Source organism: Oncorhynchus mykiss, chromosome 9 (genome assembly GCF_013265735.2).
Source record: "Oncorhynchus mykiss isolate Arlee chromosome 9, USDA_OmykA_1.1, whole genome shotgun sequence".
NCBI classification, from domain to species: Eukaryota; Metazoa; Chordata; class Actinopteri; order Salmoniformes; family Salmonidae; genus Oncorhynchus; species Oncorhynchus mykiss.
Window position 1 is genome coordinate 56,989,576 of NC_048573.1, and position 14,342 is coordinate 57,003,917.

A 14,342-nucleotide genomic window follows, 5' to 3' on the forward strand; every position below is an offset into this window, starting at 1 on the left:
TTTCAGTACTTCAAGGGTTTTTATTACACCAACATATTGTCAATGTTACAGTTATCTCGCCCGTTTTTCCAGGCGGAAATCAGTGTTTATTGAAGTGCTCTCCAAACAACACGCTGCAACTCATCTCATTTCAAGTGACTGACTGCCCACTGTGCTGTGTTCTCTCCTGTTCTTTTCAGCATCCATCATGCTTCAGAAGTGGTGGTGCCAGATGCAGCCCTGTCTTAAAGGGAGAGGAGTGTAAAGTACTGCCGGATCTCAATGGCTGGTCCTGTAGCTCTGGAAACAAAGTCAAGACCACCAAGGTGAGTTTATGTGAAGGGACAGCAAAGGAAATTAAATTAAGGACCTTGAATTCATGCATTATTACAATACAGTTGGAAGGCAATGAAACCAACCTATTCAGAAAACAATAATTAAATGACAAGCAAACGATGCATCTGTTTCAACTAGTATTACATCAAGGAAATGGCACCAATGATACATGCATGCTTCAAAGTGGTCCCTGTGTAAAGATGATGATAAATAACCTAATGAAATGATTGATTGTTTTGATAAAAGTAAGAAGGAATGTAAGCGCGCTCTCTCTCTCTCTGCGCCCCTCCCCATGAAGCTTAATTATGTTTGCACATGTAACTAATGCAAATATTGAATGACAGCATTTGTGCAGAATCATCACACGTGTTTACAGTACTTGCAATAAGCCTTGCTTTAATTATAAAATATCCCACAATCTGACATGATTACTGCTCCCAGTCAGTCACAGAGGGCTAAGCAAGCTTCATTTGGTAATTCTGTGGAAGATGGGGCCAAAAGGACAAACATGAAATGAGACCGTTTTATACATGTAAACCAGCTGATACAGAGATCTAAATGGGATGTAATTCAATCTGACAGCCTTTCATGCCAGTGGACAAACTGCTGCCTTTAGGAATGTGCAAATCTGTGATGTCTTGCCTTTTATCAGCTTGAAATAGATATGCAGTAGGGAAACCTATCATGAGTCAACTTGAAGAGAATAGAAAAACAGCTGAACATATACTGCATAAAGTAATTAATTAATAAAAACCGAAACAAACATTCCAACATGAATCTTTCTGGATAGGTATACTATACCCATCTGATGTTATAGTTGCCTCAGGAAGAAACTGCCATTTCCATGTCCACTACGTACAGTATGTCTAAGATTTGGATCAGGCAGTAGAAATAATGATTTCTAGTGAAGGCTGTTGGTACAGGGTCACCCAGCATTTAATAGACCTTTCAGAAGTTCTTGGATTGCACCCTGTTGCAGGATTTGTTGTTGCTTTAAGTGTATTTGAGGTTTAAAAAGGCTTCTGCAGTTTGTAAATTCCAATTAAAAATGTCAGTCTTTAAATTTTCTTATGAAAAATGTATCAACCCTTACAAAAATGTCCATTAATTAGAATCCACACAATTAACTTCTCCTGTTGCTGCAGGATCATTTTTTTTTTTACATCTGTACTACTTTTACCTTTTCCAGGTAGCGCAGTAGCAAAAACCCATCTCAGCCAATCGACTGAGACCCTGAATGTGCCCTGGCCTACAGTAAATCTCACTAGTTTTATTATTTGAACAAAGTGAAGATCGTGTTCAGTTCCTGGGATACAATTAGGAATACACTAGCAAATGAGCAGCTCTACCAGATAAATAAAGTGACTGGTGTGAATGAAAAGGAGAACTCGAGGAATTCAAGGAGCCTGTGCAATAAAGTATGTATCCCTACTCCCCTGTCTGTGTCCTCTGAGAGACAGAGATGGGGGGGGGGGGGGGGCAGATAAAAAAAAAAATATTGCTTCGCACATCTCTCAGTTGGATTCCATATTGTGTTCTGTCAGAGGGACATTGTCTTTCAGTGAGAGATGAATGCTGAGCTGGTGATTGCTGTATGTATTGTCTGTTTGAATGAGTCACACCCAGAGAGACAACTGGACATTTGAAATAGATTGTGAACTTGGACCAATGACTGTATGAACAGAGGCTCTTGTCCTGACTGTCTCAGTGAAGCAATGTACCCTGCTATTGATGAATGGAAGCACATTTTGATTTGGGCATTCTTATCAATATGTTTTGTGGAGAGACGCTGTCTTCATTTGTTTTGGGCATTCTTATCGATACTTTTTGTGTAGAGACACTGTCATTTGATTTGTCCTGTCCCAACGTTTTGGAGGAAAGGGTTGGATAAACCTGGGCTATTCCTCGAGCTACTCCAGATTCAGCCACACACACACACACATGCAAGGATATGATGGCATGGAAATGAACATGGAACTCGGATGCAAAACAACGGCTGTTTGAAATGCTAATCACTAGGAGAGGAGGAGAGAGAAAAGGGGCTTCTTCAATGCCGATAGTATTTACATCACGCATTTGTTTGTCTTTCTAACTGCTGTCTCCTGTTGAGAGGACCTCTGTTATAGTAATGATGTGAAATGGTGCAGAATTGCCCGTGCCTTCAAGCAAATTGTGGCTACAAGCAAAATAGAACATTCACTCTACTGTCATTTACTTTCCTCAGTTTCTGTCCTCTCAACACTTTTTGTACATCTATGCTTACTCATAATAATTGCCATTCTTTTGTTCATTCTTTTAAAGTAGTTTGAGAAAGCAGAAGAGTTTTTTACAGTTTAACATGACAATGCAGAAATGTTACAGAGCTTCACTGATAAAAACCTACTTATTCCCAAAACAACATCCCATCAGAACATGCCAAACAGCCATTCAAATTCAGCTTGTCAAACCTAACATAAGAGGTGTTTGCTCACCTCCGCCAAAATTATTACCCTGTAAAATGATTTGGCAATTATATCTTCTGAGCTGTTACAAAGGATCAGATGTAATGTTGTGTTTATAACATAATAATTAATGCTAGTGCACATGATGCCTAACCTACAGTTTTACTCAACACAAATATTTATCTTCCTAATTTATTCAGCACAACTTTCTCTTAATGACCTAGAGAGGACACAGCTAATTAATAAAGTGTGAATATGATAAATACCAACCATTATTACGCTGTGTGTTTGTGTGCATGCAGATGGGTGTGCGTGTTTTGCCTGGGGAGACAAGAATTAAAATCCAACTGGTTTTAAAATGCCTTCAACTTACTCAGTGCGATAGACTGAGTGTAATTTGGTTATGGCTCAAAGATATGTTCCATGTGTCTTGTCATGTGCATGATGTCTAGAATTGAAATAGCATTTAACATAATTAGAGATTTGAACAATTATATTTTAATGAATATAATATTAATTGGAATAACAATGTTGGTTCATCTGCCTGTATTTAATTAATATATAGTGTGTGCATGGTCATGCGTCATAGTTGTACTGTAGGCAGATTGATGCATACTGTAGCTACTTGTAATCAAATACATGAAACCATAGTTTAGTCTCTCCTTGTTTTCATTGTGCTGTGATGTTAATGATATCATATGGTAACTATGACATTCTCTGCAGTTAACATGGGTATAAATGATTTAATATTTAAAATGCATGATGTAAAATACACTTTGACTTATATAGCAACCGTCCTATTAGTACAGCCTAATTTCCTGAACTACTTTGAAAGTATCTTGCATGTGGAATATTGTAATTTACTGTCACACTCTTTTAAAGTAAACATGTTGAGCTCACAACAGAGGAAATAAAATAACCTCACAGCAAGACACAACAGATAGGGAGAGCACACAAAGACTCAGCCTGTTTTCATGAGTAATATTGGTGTAACGTTGTTATGTCCTAAACACGAGTATGCTATCCACAGAAAAATGTATCTTCTTCAGAAAATCCCTCAACATGCATTTTACAGTTAATCAATTATTAACCTTTGTCTTCTGTGGGTTTACTTTACAAGGGGAAAACTGTACGTTTAAACGTTTTACCTCCTGAACATCAGCGGGGTAATGTTGATGTAAGGTATACTGAGTTTACAAGGTAAATAAGACAGGCCCACAACATATTAGCCCCGAACCATACCTGGTTCTAACATGCATCCTTTGTCTTGATTTATTCCGCATTCTGAATGTGCCCACATTTTTAGACAAGTGTAGACGACCACCTCCAGAGGTTGTCAGGGACCATTGGTATCTGGATATCAATCCATTTTAAACAGATCTGGATGATCTAACCATTTCAATCATAATTATACTGGTCTCTAAAATCATTGACAGGTAGCACCATTGACTTATGGCATCAATAATTGTCTTAAAGTAAATAAATGCATATTATTTTGAAAGGATATATGTGTTAAATAATCTGCATACAGTGTGGCCCCAGGAAATCTGGTCACAATGCGGATATAGTTGACGGATAAGAGACCATTTTTAAAATATTATCTTTTAACCCCTTTTTCGTGATTACGATCTTGTCGCATTGCTGCAACTCCCCAACGGGCTAGGGAGATGAAGGTCGAGTCATGCATCCCCTGAAACATGACTCGCCAAACAGCGTTTCTTAACACCCACTCGCTTAACCCGGAAGCCAGCTGCACCAATGTGTCAGAGGAAACACTGTTTGATTGATGACCGAAGTCAGCCTGCAGGTGCCTGGCCTGCCACAAGGAGTCACAACAGCGTGATGAGCAATGTAAAGCCCCCCGGCCAAACCCTCCCCTAGCCCGGACGACGCTGGTCCAATTGTGCTCCATCCTATGGGACTCCAGGTCATGGCCAGTAATGACATAGCCTGGGATCGAACCTCAGGCTGTAGTGACGCCGCAACACTGCGATGCAGTGCCTTAGACCACTGTGTCACTCGGGAGGCCACAGACACATTTTAATACCATGTGTAGATGCAACAGCTACAATGTGGGTACAATCAGAATGTGGATAAGATCAGGACAAGTGACTCATGTTAGAACTAGGTACAGTATAAGTGAGGTTATAGTCAGTCAGTTTCAACACATGTCAAAGCAGGTCACCAATGACACACTACTAACCCTGTAGATTTATCATTGTTTGTAAATGTGTTATTGTTTTTGTTTGCCTGATCAAGTCTTTAATCATTGATGGAGCCCAAATGGTTTGGCGGCACCGGCGTTCTCAGCATGAATGATTTAGATGAACGCTGGAGGAGCCTGGAGAGGAACCTGATGTCAACTTTAATTAGAATCGAGTTTGGTCCGCATTACCTTGACTTTGAAATCCCTGCATCCCACAGGGAGACAGTGCCTGGTTTGAGAGGATGTGATTAGACTTGGTAATATCTTGGTGGCTGGCTGCTGCCTGTTGTACTTGGAGAGAATGGCAAACACTAGAGCAGTTTGTTTTACTCTACTGTAGGCTATGTACGGGGTCCGTGCTTAATTTTCTTGCCAGTTGTCCACATAAACTACTGTACATTGCACAACCACCTAATGTAGTGGTGGCTGAAGTGGTGGTACACACTTATTAATTGACTCGATCTTGGTACAATCATTGACTTAATATCTGACACTACTCATCATGATATTGAGTTTGGCTGACTTACAAAATGTGTAAATGGGTGGGTGCAGGTGTTGAGTGTGAGCACTGTCAGTGCCACCCAGTTTGAATATGTTTATATCTAGAATATCCCATGGGGATCCAGCACTGAGGTGTAATAAGAACTGGAGACTGCATCCGAGATGTTCAACTATTGTTTTCAAGGTAATCTACTCACGCTCGTAGACGTCGATTCATGGACCGTCTGCATCCGGGTTGCATCCGGTTTATACCGACCAACATCACGTGCACTAGCGCACATGGAGCAGCGCGAGTAGCGACGACATCACCACATCATCCAAAAACAAGGCAGACATTGGATGAATATAATTTGTTAATATCATTGGCTGTGAGTGATGTGAAAAAAAATCTGCATTTGTGCACGAAGGTGATGACTAAAGAGTTTTATTAGGAATTTTCAAATCTGACTTTTCTATGTGGCTGTTTATGGAAATTGTCTTTCTGGGGCGGGCATCAGTTAAACTGCAGTACCCAAGCAAAACTGTAGGAGTAGTCAAAACTGCTTCCAGACCAGAACCCTGGCCCCTTGGGGTCCAGCAGAGAAGGGGTCCTATGGGTACCTCACTGTTGTCCCCTGATGCCTCACTTACTTCCTGACAGAAAGTCAAGGTGGATCAACGTCAGTTGTCACGTATTTGTCACAGTTCTGCACCACAATGTGAGCCATCAGGCCCCGCGGGAGCAGCCTGGAGTGTGTCTGATTTTATGGAGCTGGTGCTTCTTCAGAATCTCCTGCAGTTAGCAAACATTAAATTATCATTAGTGTCATAGTGTTTGGTAGTGTGATGGAGGATCTGTTTTACTGTCAAACAAACAACTTTAGTTAGAAACAGAATATGGCTGAATGTCAGATTCTGGGTAAGAGGGAGAGGAGAGCTGAATGAGACAATTGGAAGCTGCGGTTGAGTAGCCATTGGTAGGATGAGCAGCCATGTTGGGAATCTTTCCAGGCCAGGGCACCGAGGTTATCACCCCTGTTCTAGCCACAAGATTTTTAATGACCACTGAGTCAAGACCTCAGTTTCAACAGCTCCTCCACAGATAATTGAAGATGATAACTTTTCAGAGTGCTTCAATTTAGCCGATGATTCCCTCCATGAGGCACAATGCTGCATACTGTGGTTTCACCTTCAACTACTGTTCACCTCTGTCTCATTTATCTTTTTCACAGAATCCCAGTAGCCCAGTCCCACCAGCTTAATAATTTCATCTGCAGCATGATTGTAAAGGGAGCCTTTAAAGGAAGCACCACCTCCATTAAACAGTGGTTTAGTCATTAATTTGCTTTCTTAGGCTGTGCGCTTACACTGGTACTGTATGCACACTAGCAGTTCATCAATAGTTGTTCAGATTGGAATACACTTTAGAACAGATTTCAGAATACAGTTAGGATACAGTGCCTTTACTTGCATGTTACTTTCTGCTGTCACTAGCCTTGCCTGCCGCTGGTGCGATGTGATTTCAGTGTGTGTTTATATGCGGTGTTTGACCCACAAGCACAGATGGAGATTCCAGACAACATGTGCCAGAGAGCAACACTCAGAAGATCCCTTCAGGGTGTCTGGTGGTTTTACATCTGCCTGCTGACTGCTTGGTTGCTGGTGCTTTGTAATATAAAAATATTTTCTATAATCTGCTTCGTGCTCCATTGGGCATCCTTTGTTGAGCGGAAGACTTCAGAGTAAATCTGTTTTTTATTGACTGTCCTTATTCGTCAAGTTAATTTCTTCTTTACAATGCGAGCAGAACACTTCAAAACCCCAGTCTGTTAGGGTAGAATTCCCAGAGTGCTGCAGTTCTGTAGCTACTGTTTTATGGATTCAACTGGTCAAGTAGGCTACCCAATACAAAAGACGCATGTACACGGGTGGAAGTAGGCCGGTACGGTCCATTATGGCGTCCCGGCAAAATAAATGATGGGGGTACGCTATACCGGTAAAACTTGAGTCTATCACAATAATTTACACAAAATGCCAATAAAACTATAGGCTATTCAACCATTATTTAACATTACCACAGTGGTGTAGTGGAGGATAAACAATGCAGCTTACCCACATTTTTAGGGGGCTGGACAGTTTACCCACCTTTTGCAGAAAAATGCATTGAAAGTATAGGTGGTGTCATTTATTTTACCGCTACTTGGGCGGTAAGAAAATACATCTACTTTCACCTCTGAATGTACAAATTAAACATTGGCATTCTGGTCATGTGATTTCCTCTACTTACTTAACCCAATTAGCAGGCTAGTTGATTGTGATCGTTGTGATTTCTGACATCTGTGCACTGTGGAGGCAATTATTATCCAGATTTCATCACTTATGATAAGCTGATTTTGTTGATACTTCAAGCAGCCAATGCTAAATAGATATTTAAATTACATAACACACCATAGTTTAATTTAATATTTATGCACAAAGCAATGGTAGACTTTTAATATGTTGTTGAAGAATTTGACACACATAAGGCATCTAAAGAAGTAAAAAACAACAAAATAGGCCTACTGTGTTTTTTGGTAAACATTCAACCGTTTGATGGATAACTGAACTATAAAAGGAAGCAACACTGATGACCTAAGGAATTCAAGTACAAAAACGGTTTTGATAAAATAAACATGTCTTGTTATTGGCCAAATGATTCCAATGTACAGTTGCATCCTCACATGATCTACACCTATAGGTTATTGTATGTTTAAGAAACACTAGACCTTTGGCTGTGGTCTGGAATCTGGAACACATGGACAAGAACAGAACAGATCAGAGTTTGGAATCATTTACATCTCACCACCATCATACTGTAGACAATGTTCTTGTTCACATGAAGATACTGAAACATGGTATATACAGAATCCTGAGGCCCCACGGCAAGTTTTCCTCAAAGTAACCCAGAAATGTCTCTCTTTCGCCGAGTCTATCTGAGTTTGCTGATACCAGAGAACGAAGAGCTGGGACAGTGGCGGCAGTAGATTCTCAGACGAACATCAGACACAGTTCAGATGTGCTGTACATCCAAATGCAGTGTTCCATCAAATTACAACATTGTGAAATCACTGGGTTCCCCATTGCTATGCTTCAGCTGCATCATTCCTCAGTGCCCTTGAGCAGCAGTTTCTTTGAGAATTCACACCTTTCTATACAGGGATGTTCACACGTATAACTGTAAGGTAAGCTGAATGTCTGGGTCCTTGGATTGATCTGAAACAAACAAAAGGGAGTGCACTCAGATATTGTGATACAGTGTATTACAGTGCAGATATAATTGTATTGATTATTAGATGGTTTATGGTAAGATGGTATACATTAACAGCTCTATGGAAGATGGAACATGTCAAAGCTGACCTTTGCAGTTGGCCCATCTAAAGTTAGAGGTATTCTTTGCTTGCAGGTTGTTGGGTGTTCTAAAAAGGAAAAGCGACAGTTCTCTCATATTCTTGAGTCAATACCTTGTGCCTTTGTCTGTCAATATAAAACTCTATATTGGTCTGTTGGTGCAAATCTCCCATGACTGTACCTATCCCTCCTCCAATATAACTCTGATTCAAATTGTAATGAGAGGTTATCTTACCCGGGTGGTTTTGATCTTGTTCCCAGCGTAACACATCCAGCCTGAGTTGTCAGGCAGCGTCTTGCACTCTTCATCCTCCAGGCAGGGCTCCATCTCGCACCACCACTTACCAATCACTATGGATGCTGCAGGCAACAAAACCATAAGGTGACCTGAGTATGTCTCACCCAGTGGAAACAGAGGCAATATGAGAGAGCAGTATATGACTTGAAGATGGATTGGTGGCTAGCACTGAAGCAACCTTAGGTGTATTTACAGTGGCTTGCGAAAGTATTCACCCCCCTTTGGCATTTTTCCTATTTTATTGCCTTACAACCTGGAATTTTAAAAAAAAATTGGGGGGGGGGGGGGGGTGTTTCAATTGATTTACACAACATGCCTACCACTTTGAAGATGCAAAATATTTTTGATTGTAAACACAAAAAAAAGACAAAAAAAGGACAACTTGAGCATGCATAACTATTCACCCCTGCAAAGTCAATACTTTGTAGAGCCACCTTTTGCAGCAATGTCACGCCCTGACCATAGAGAGCCTTTTTATTCTCTATTTTGGTTAGGTCGAGGGGTGATTAGGGTGGGTAATCTAGGTTGTTTTATTTCTATGTTGGCCTGGTATGGTTCCCAATCAGAGGCAGCTGTTTATCATTGTCTCTGATTGGGGATCCTATTTAGGCAGCCTTTTCCCCACTGTGTTTTGTGGGATCTTGTTTTTGCGTTGTTGCCTTTGAGCAATTCATTTGACATGACGTTTCATTGTTTCTTTATTTGGTCTTGTTCAAAGTTTCACGTCAATAAACATGTGGAACCCAGATCACGCTGCGCTTTGGTCCGAGTATGCTTCCAACGACGATCATGACAAGCAATTACAGCTGCAAGTCTCTTGGGGTATGTCTCTATAAGCTTGGCACATCTAGCCACTGGGATTTTTGCCCATTCTTCAAGGCAAAACTTCTCCAGCTCCTTCAAGTTGGATGTGTCCCGCTGGTGTACAGCAATCTTTAAGTCATACCACAGATTCTCAATTGGATTGAGATCTGGGCTTTGACTAGGCCATTCCAAGACATTTAAATGTTTCCCCTTAAACCACTCAAGTGTTGCTTTAGCAGTATGCTTAGGGTCATTGTCCTGCTGGAAGGTGAACCTCCATCCCAGTCTCAAATCTCTGGAAGACTGAAACAGGTTTCCCCCAAGAAGTTCCCTGTATTTAGCACCATTCATCATTCCTTCAATTCTGACCAGTTTCCCAGTCCCTGCCGATGAAAAACATCCCCACAGCATGATGCTGCCACCACCATGCTTCACTGTGGGGATGGTGTTCTCAGGGTGATGAGAGGTGTTGGTTTTGCGCCAGACATTGTGTTTTTCTTGATGGCCAAAAAGCAAAATTTTAGTCTCATCTGCCCAGAGTACCTTTTTCCATATGTTCGGGGAGTCTCCCACATGCCTTTTGGCGAACACCAAACATTTTTGCTTATTCTTTTCTTTAAGCATGGGCTTTTTTCTGTCCACTCTTCCGTAAAGCACAGCTCTGTGGAGTGTACGGCTTAAAGTGGTCCTATGGACAGATACTACAATCTCCGCTGTGGAGCTTTTTAGCTCCTTCAGGGTTATCTTTGGTCTCTGTTGCCTCTCTGATTAATGCTCTTCTTGCCTGGTCTGTGAGTTTTGGTGGGTGGCCCTCTCTTGGCAGGTTTGTTGTGGTGCCACATTCTTTCAATTTTTTAATAATGGATTTAATGGTGCTCTGTGGGATGTTCAAGGTTTCTGATATTTTCTTATAACCCAAACCTGATCTGTATTTCTCCACAACTTTGTCCCGGACCTGTTTGGCGAGCTCCTTGGTCTTCATGGTGCCGCTTGTTTGGTGGTGCCCCTTGCTTAGTTATGTTGCAGACTCTGGGGCCTTTCAGAACAGGTGTATATATACTGAGATTATGTGTCAGATCATGTGACACTTAAATAAAGTCCACCTGTGTGCAGTCTAACTAATTATGTGACTTTAGAAGGTAATTGGCTGCACCAGATCTTATTTAGGGGCTTCATAGCAAAGGGGGTGAATACATATGCACGCACCACTTTTCAGTTTCACTTTTTTCTTTTCATTTCACTTCACCAATTTGGACTATTGTGTATGTCCATTACATGAAATCCAAATAAAAATCCGCCTGCAAATAAAAATCAATTTAAATTACAGGTTGTAATGCAACAAAATAGGAAAAACGCCAAGGGGGATGAATACTTTTGCAAGGCACTGTAAAGCATTTCTTACATGCATTTCAAATCAAAGAGAAAGCCAGACGTCTAGACATGTTAATTGAAAGAGGGGGCATAGCTGTAACTAATGCAGGACATATTCTTGCTCTGGAAAGAGAAAATTGCCTTAAATACAGGGTAAATGTCCAACACATCTTGGACGTCTGACAGAGAAAAATACCCTGTCAGTCCTGACAGACAAAAGAGACCTCAAATTCCCTCACTCTGTCTGTGTACTCTGCTCAGTAATTGTGGAAACATTTCCTAATGGTTAGAATCTAAAGAAGCATACAAGCAGGTGAGAAGTGATGCTTGCTGTCAGGGCCGGCCCCAGGCATAAGCGACACAAGGGACCCCACATTTTTTTTAAAACAGTGGTCAAAACATTAAGGACACCTTCCTAATATTGACTTGCCCCCCCCCCCCCCCCCCCTTTGCACTCGGGAACAGACTCAATATGTTGGGGCATGGAGTCTACAAGGTGTCTAAAGCTTTCCGCAGGAATGCTGGCCCATGTTGACTCCAAATGCTTCCCACAGTTGTGTCAAATAGGCTAGATGTCCCTTAGGTGGTGGACCATTCTTGATACACATGGGAAACTGTTGAGTGTGAAGAACCTGGGTAGAAACCTTAGATTTGTGTCGGGACTATATCTAAAATAGTATCCAAATAACGTTTTTAATGAAAATATGTCAATCATTATTTGAATATGTTGATAACCTGTTGTATAAAAGTGATAATGCCCTTGAAGCTGGTGTTTGGAGGATATATTGGCATTGTTTGCCAGCCTGACATGAAACAACACCCCTGCCAATATATCCTCCAAAACCGGCTTCTCGGGCGTTATCACTTAACTATAGTAATTACAGCCGAATACCGACTGGGTACTATTTTGTTAGTCACTTTCACTCAGAGATCATTAACATGGTATAAGTCATTGCAAAATGTGCAGAATTGCAGGAGATTAGCTTTAAAACTGCAAAAATGTAGCTTCACTATATGGCAAAATGAGTATACAATTTTAGCATTTTCTCTCTGCCCCACAGCATAGGAAAAAATACAGTATATAGGCAGTAATATAGGCTACTACTGTCTTCTGTTGGATCTTTACCAGAGATGCTAAAATTGTGTCTCATCTGTCAAAAAACCAATACATACAATTCATAAAGCAACAGTACATTTCCACAGTACAAAATGAGGTAGTTGAGTATGACCACAACTTGTGTTCTTGGCTGTCCTAGTCTAAGTGGTTTTCCACTTGGACCTGTTCCATACGGTGAAGAGGGTCACCGTGTTTTTTTGCCAGGAGTCTGATCGAACAAAGTTTATAGTGCATCTATTAAACAACAACTCCTTAGGCTGCTCTGTCTTAGACCTGGCACGAATCAATACAGGGTGCATAATACACAAAGAACCATTCCAACTTCTCTAGGGAATGTACTGTATGCCATTGATGAATGCGTGTGTTCTATATACATTCTATACATTCTCTCAGGTTAATACTTCTGCAGTGAGCTAATCAAAAGAAAGGGATGGTGCATCTCCGTCTCTACTGGCCACCTGCTGTGAGAAATGCCATCCCAGATCTATTGGGAAAGGCTGAAGCATTATATACAATCCAAGTTTTATATTGTACTACTTTAATGCAACCCTGATAAAAAAAATATTCAAGAACTGGTTCTATAAGAAGCATCTGTGTGTGCGAGTCCAATCAGTGATAGGGCACACACTTCCCTTGCACCTGCAATACCAATGGGGGTTGGGATGCTAGTCTTACTCTACTCACCATCAACACAGGAGGGTCTGTTCCTGGTGGTCCCTGCCACCTTCCCTGGTAGGCAGGAACACTTGACCGTCTGGGACCGCTCCTCAATCTTGTTCTTATTACAACATCTGTGAGCCGCAATCACTTCACACGTTCCTCCTTCTAGGAAAAGATCAACAAAAGCAAACAAGTAAAAACTGTTCAAAATAACTTCTTAGGTTAGTCAATGGCAAAGTTAGCACAATCAACAATGATTTATGTAGCTACTGTATGTTGGTAGGCCCGTTGTTGTCCTGTTAAATTCCTGTGTATGTTCTAGGCTTTATCTCAATATCAACATATGGTATCTCTTTATGCAAGATATCACAAGTGTATTACATGTGAGTAATGTCTGTCGTGCGTTTTGCGCATTAATTGAGTGAGGCCCCAGAAGTCCCTAGCTTGTGTGAGAGACTAGATAAAGACATCATCAGGATGAGAAGGCCTCCAGGGGCCCTCCCTCCGTCTTAGTCTGAATAATGTCCCTTCATGTAATTATCAGGAGGTTGGTTCACTTTGCCTACAGGACACCGTCCCCCGCCATCCCCCTCATCAGGGTGGCTGTCTTATTCTGCCTACGGAACTTCTCCCTATCAGGATGCCCCCCCTACAACTAACACTAACAACACAACAAGTATGACCAATCCAATAATTAGGCCTGTCTGTCGACCAAAGACAAGGAAAGTTTATATGTGAATCAGGAGGCAAATATGAAATGTTCCCCATTTGGTGGAGTTTTTAGAGAGAAACGTATATGCCATTACGTTTTCAAAATGTGTTACGACTAGAGAATGTAATTGCAGAGCAGCAGTGGATATCACCAGCTGATGAAAGTAATACCATGGAACAGATAACCCATGAGACTGGGTTGAATAATAATGCTATCACCTTACCCTGTGCAATATCCAAAGATTAGTCAAATACAGCCAATGGACTTTTTCACAACTAGATAGAAATGTAGATTTGTCTTCTAACATATACGATTTCAAGTGAGACCCATATTCAGAGTCAAAACCCAGATAGACATTTAAAAGAGTTTAAATTCAGGTTGGAGAGGAGGTGGTGTCAGCTTCATGCTATAATTGAGCGATCATGTTAAAGCCTGGAGAGATGATCTAACATGACCTCTCCTGAACCCTGGATGACCTCCTGACCCCTGATTGAAAGGAGACCACACAGCCCATTTTCCTCTACCAATGACTGACTCCATCATTCCACCAC

The 14,342-nt window shown here is 41.1% G+C and overlaps 1 protein-coding gene across 5 annotated transcripts in view; it reads right to left on the reverse strand.

The window, feature by feature from the left end:
* Positions 1 to 7,731: 7,731 nt before the first annotated feature.
* The window catches only part of LOC110532448 (chemokine-like protein TAFA-1), a 53,989-nt gene continuing 47,378 nt past the window's right edge, over positions 7,732 to 14,342 (reverse strand). For all 5 annotated transcript variants that reach the window (XM_036988440.1, XM_036988438.1, XM_036988439.1 and 2 more), the window contains exons 3-6: positions 13,104 to 13,244; positions 9,065 to 9,189; positions 8,839 to 8,897; positions 7,732 to 8,694 (exon numbers count right to left, since the gene is read on the reverse strand). In XM_036988440.1, the coding sequence (XP_036844335.1) occupies positions 8,862 to 8,897; positions 9,065 to 9,189; positions 13,104 to 13,244 (302 nt within the window). In that variant the 3' untranslated portion in view covers positions 7,732 to 8,694; positions 8,839 to 8,861. The remainder of the gene's footprint in view (positions 8,695 to 8,838; positions 8,898 to 9,064; positions 9,190 to 13,103; positions 13,245 to 14,342) is intronic.